Below are 4698 nucleotides of genomic sequence, written 5' to 3'. Positions count from 1 at the left end.
TATATTTGTAGTAGTTTTGAGAATACTGATTTAAAAAATGAATGTGTTGATAGATATATCATTAAATTGTAAATAAAGCACAGGTACGTTTACAAGAAATTCATTTGAGCAAAGAGATTACAATAGGACTACATAAATGTGTTGTAAGGAGAAAATTCGTACTGCATCACTTTTACACTAAGGGGCATGCTATTCACATCTGACATCTATCACGAATGTGCAAAGAAGCTTGTCCACTATTTCTTCAAGAGCTATTTTTTAAAATCAATGTTTTTCTAGAATGGAAGGTATAGGATAAAGAGTAAAACCACAGCAGAGCCAATGTTCATCTAGAGCTTCAGTTTAATTACAACAGTGATTTATGCATATATGCAAATACATTAATATGTTCTTTTAGAATAGATGTTCAAATCTGAGTAATGACTGCGAACAACCCAACTGAAGGGTGTTCAGAGTGGCCAGGAGTTGTCAGCATTTGCACTGCTTCTGTTTCCAAAGAAGAAACAGGTGACATGAACACATGCCACGACCCGCCAGGAGCAAGACAGCACAAACACTTATCAGACTGCCAAAATGTGCTTTTGACTTGTTTTAGAATCCAAAGGGAAGATTTCTTCATCGAAATTCATAACTTCCTGGTTTAATCATGTGGGGGCATTTAAAGGAAAAAAAAAGAAATATTGTAGGAAAATAAATATTACATATATTAATATGTTACATACATTTATTAATATAAATAAAAATATTTCAGAAAAATGTGTACCTTTTCTCTAACCACCCCCTCAGGACATCATTTCCTGAAAGACGCGCAAACTCTCATCTGTGTAACAGTGTCCGTTCACTTCCCAAGCGACATGAGAGGTGACGCGTGAGGAATGGCCCAGTCTGTCACAGTAGGCCTCCTAACTAAAAGCTCAAGCTCAGTGGGTGAAGGCCTTTCCTTGAAAGTTTGGCTGAGGTTTAGGTCAAAATATAAAAACAAAACAAAGAAAGAAAGAAGGAAGGAAAGAAACGCCCAATTCTTCTGGAAAACTGGGGCAAGTTAATAGGCATCTTTAAAATGTAAATTTGTCTCACCTTGTAATACACTAATTGCCACTATATTTGTCATGAACTGTTCTTTGCTGGACACATTGTCTTTCAAAATGCTGTAGCCATTAATCACTATCATACAATGATCATTTTTAACATCAGAGAGGTGATTTCAGAAAGCATGGCCATCTTAACCTTTGAATTTGGCAGTCAGTTTGTAAAATAAAACAGCACTTTTGAATTATAATACAAAGGGGTAAGAAAAAAGGTAGCCATTACAGCTTGAAGCCAGTTAAAACTTTATATCTGTTATTTTTAAAAGAGTTCTATTACTCTAACGAGATTATATAAATTCTTCTAATATACCTCATTTCTTTGGTTCCCTCTTAACTCACTCTTTGCATTTTGTTAATACAACAGACAGTGACACACTTTCAAATCCCTTCTCTCCTGGTGCAGCCTGTGAGTTTCACTGGTAAGGCCAAGCGCTTCTCCTTCCGAGTGTTTCATGGGGAAAACGGCCGCATCTCCTCTCCCTCCCGCCTGAATCATTTTATTAGGAACTTCTCAGGACTCCACCACACACCTTTCTCCCCAACAAATGGCAGGGACCAAGTGAAAACATCCATGAAGTTTGGAAGCCAGTATGGGTGAGGAGAACAGTTGAACTGCCGGATATTCATGACGTTGTTCTCATACTTCAAGACTGCAGCTGAAAACGACAAAAAGAAGGATGTTAGATTCACAAGCACGCATTTCTGCTTCTACACATGGCTTCAGTTGATCAAGAATATTCAACTCTCTGACTTAAGTTCCAAAACATCAAGGCAAATAGCTTAATCAGTCATGAATGTTTATACTACTTATGGCCTTAAACTTCATTTGGTGGAATATGTAACTGCACAACATATGACTACTAAACGTGAATGGCATTATAATTTGGCAAATATTTATACAAAATAGTTAATTAAATGTCTGTCAGAAATTAGATCAAGCTCCTCTTGCAGCCAACAACATTCTAGTCTTAATATATGATGATACTAATAAAAGTGACATAACTAAGTTAGTCTGAAATAATTTAATAATCTCCTCAAATATTTGAATAGAATTTCTATTTCTTTTAAAAAGCACTTTTTTCCAGTAGACTTGATAATAGTTGTAGAAAACAGTTTAAAATTAGATTGTGTTCTTGACTTAATAAAGTAACATGTTTGAGTTGAATCTGCATAAAATAATATACTGGTATCTGACTATGCACTTGTCTCTTGAAAAGGATGCACCATCCAGGACTTAGAAGAATGAATCTGCCGGCTTCACTCTGCTTTGTATGGTGTCTGTGGGTTAGACACACACGCACATGGAACGCTATGGTTCCAGAGATCCTAAGAGTCTCACTTCCACCCGGATTCAGAAATTCATTCTTTAGCAATCCTGGGACAGGGTGAGCAGGTCTCCGTGCGCACTTTCAATGAGGGAAAAGCCATCTGTTTTAACGGGGTCACCTGTTCCACGGATACACAATTTTAAGTTGTGGGAAATTCTCAGGTTGAGCTTAAACCTTCTTTACCACTCACTGATTCTAGTTCTGCCTTCTTGGAGAATACAGAACAGTATACTGCTGTTTGTGAATGACAGTCTTTTAAATATTAAGAACAATACTGTCCTATCATACTTCCTGAGCTTCGGCAAGATTTCACTTTTACTATCCTGTCATAGCATCACTAGCATTACAGTAGTGGAGATTATCAAACAGATCCTAGATGATGTCAAATGAGTCTTCCTTGTTTTTGTTTAGGGGTTTAAAATATAGAATAAATTAATCATTTCATTACTTTTTGATTTTTAGACTGACTTTTAGATAAGGATATACTGTACCATATGGTTACAGATAACAGAACAAAGCCCTTAAAAATCTATGTTTTGAAAAGTTACTGAAAGTTTACTGGGTTTGAGGTTTTACATTAATGTCTGAATTAACATCTTACTTAACTTCCTACTTAACGATGTCTTTAACAAAGCATTGCTTTCAGAACTCTCTATTTGCTCTTCCACCTGGAACATTTTCTCAGAAATCTCTGAATATTCAAATTCTTCCTATCCTTTGGTGGCCAGCCCAAACACTATCCCCAGTGAAATCTCTTCTGATTTCTTCTGGTGGATATAATCTCTCCTTCCTCTAAATTCCAAAGCCCTTGACTTACATCTCCATATGGATTGCATGTATTATTCACTTTTGCGCATAGCTGTTCTATGTTTACCTGTATGTCCCTAACTTCTCTCCATGTCTTTAAGGACAAGTACTACACAACAGGCTTTATATCCCTTTGTGCTTCACGGGTATAGATGCTCAGAAGCTAATGATACATCTTGATATTTCCCCTACAATCTTTTTAAGAAAATTCTTCCTCATCCCTTCAACCCCTCCGCATAGGGAGACTTCCAGAGCCTATTCCCTTTCTTGCTTATCTGTCTTCTGGATGCACGCCACACTGGCAATGTCACTGCTCACGTGCGGCCCAGAACGAGTACATTCTTCTTGGTGGTTCTGGTCAGTGCAGAGTATGGGGAGGACACCACATACATCGTATTGCAACCTGAGAGTGTGCTGACGTTTTCAACAGCCTGCAGTTAACTAAAATCATCCTTGAGAACAATCTTTGCTTTGAATCATATTTCTGGCTAACCACTCAGTTCCAGGGAAAGGAATCACAGCCACTTTGGAGACAAGAAATGGAGACAGAGCAGTCAACATTGATAAGAAGGGATTATTCTCTTCTTCCATGGAATTCTGAATCCCACACAGAGTTCTGTAAACTCATTCTTCTTTACATTATCCTATCATTTATGCTATATGTCATTTGGCCTAAGGGTACATTTGTGCCTGAACGTATTAAATACCTGCAAGTATTAAAAACATGTCAAATGAAAAACACATGGCAAATTACCATGCCAATACTTCTGATCTGCCAGATGGGAAAGGTACAGTATTTCTCACCTTTGCTAAGTGCTACCTGAGTACTGGCTCCACGTAAAAGGTCTTTACTATTTTTGAATAATGCATATTCATAGCAGAAATGGATCCTCATATCTTCAAAAGAATCTTTTAAGGTTTTAAGTTGTCTCTTTGAAGAGTAATTTCTCCTCTAAGTTTCCTCCACTTGTTATTAGCATTAGGTTAGTGCAGCAGGAGGAAGGAAAATAAGTGTTCTAACTAACAGTGCCCTGGAGGAAAGGGAGAGGCTTTATCTAAGACGTTATTTCATCCTTACTGCAAATCCGAGAAGAGGGGTGATGGCCCGTATGTTACAGACTAAGGAACTGAGGTTGAGAACTGAAGCGACTTGCTCAAGATCGTGCAACCAGTAACTGGAAGATCTCACTCATATTTGAACTCAGCTGTTACTGACACCAAATCCATGCTTCCCTTCCGTCTCTCATAAATTATAAACGTACACATGCTAGTCCTAGCTGTTAGGCTAAGTTAACTTTGAATATGGTATTCACAACTAAAGAGCTTTAAGCTTTTTCCAGAATACATGTTTGAGAAACATGAAATAGGATGCAAATTTGCAAGTCGGGTAAGACTTGTCCAATAGATACAACAGAAATTCTGTTTTGTGGCTGGTGAGATAAAGCATTTATTCATTCAACGCTGGCTCAACACAA

At 37.5% G+C, this 4698-nt stretch overlaps 1 protein-coding gene across 17 annotated transcripts in view; it reads right to left on the bottom strand.

Annotated features, from left to right (window-relative positions):
* Nucleotides 1–4698, bottom strand: part of PPP3CA (protein phosphatase 3 catalytic subunit alpha) — a 287954-nt gene that overhangs the window by 35582 nt on the left and 247674 nt on the right. For all 17 annotated transcript variants that reach the window (XM_070263369.1, XM_070263363.1, XM_023637650.1 and 14 more), the window contains one exon: nt 1619–1744. In XM_070263369.1, the coding sequence (XP_070119470.1) occupies nt 1619–1744 (126 nt within the window). The remainder of the gene's footprint in view (nt 1–1618; nt 1745–4698) is intronic.

The sequence above is a fragment of the Equus caballus genome, chromosome 3, assembly GCF_041296265.1.
Source record: "Equus caballus isolate H_3958 breed thoroughbred chromosome 3, TB-T2T, whole genome shotgun sequence".
NCBI classification, from domain to species: domain Eukaryota; kingdom Metazoa; phylum Chordata; class Mammalia; order Perissodactyla; family Equidae; genus Equus; species Equus caballus.
This window is presented reverse-complemented; position numbering and strand designations above follow the sequence as displayed.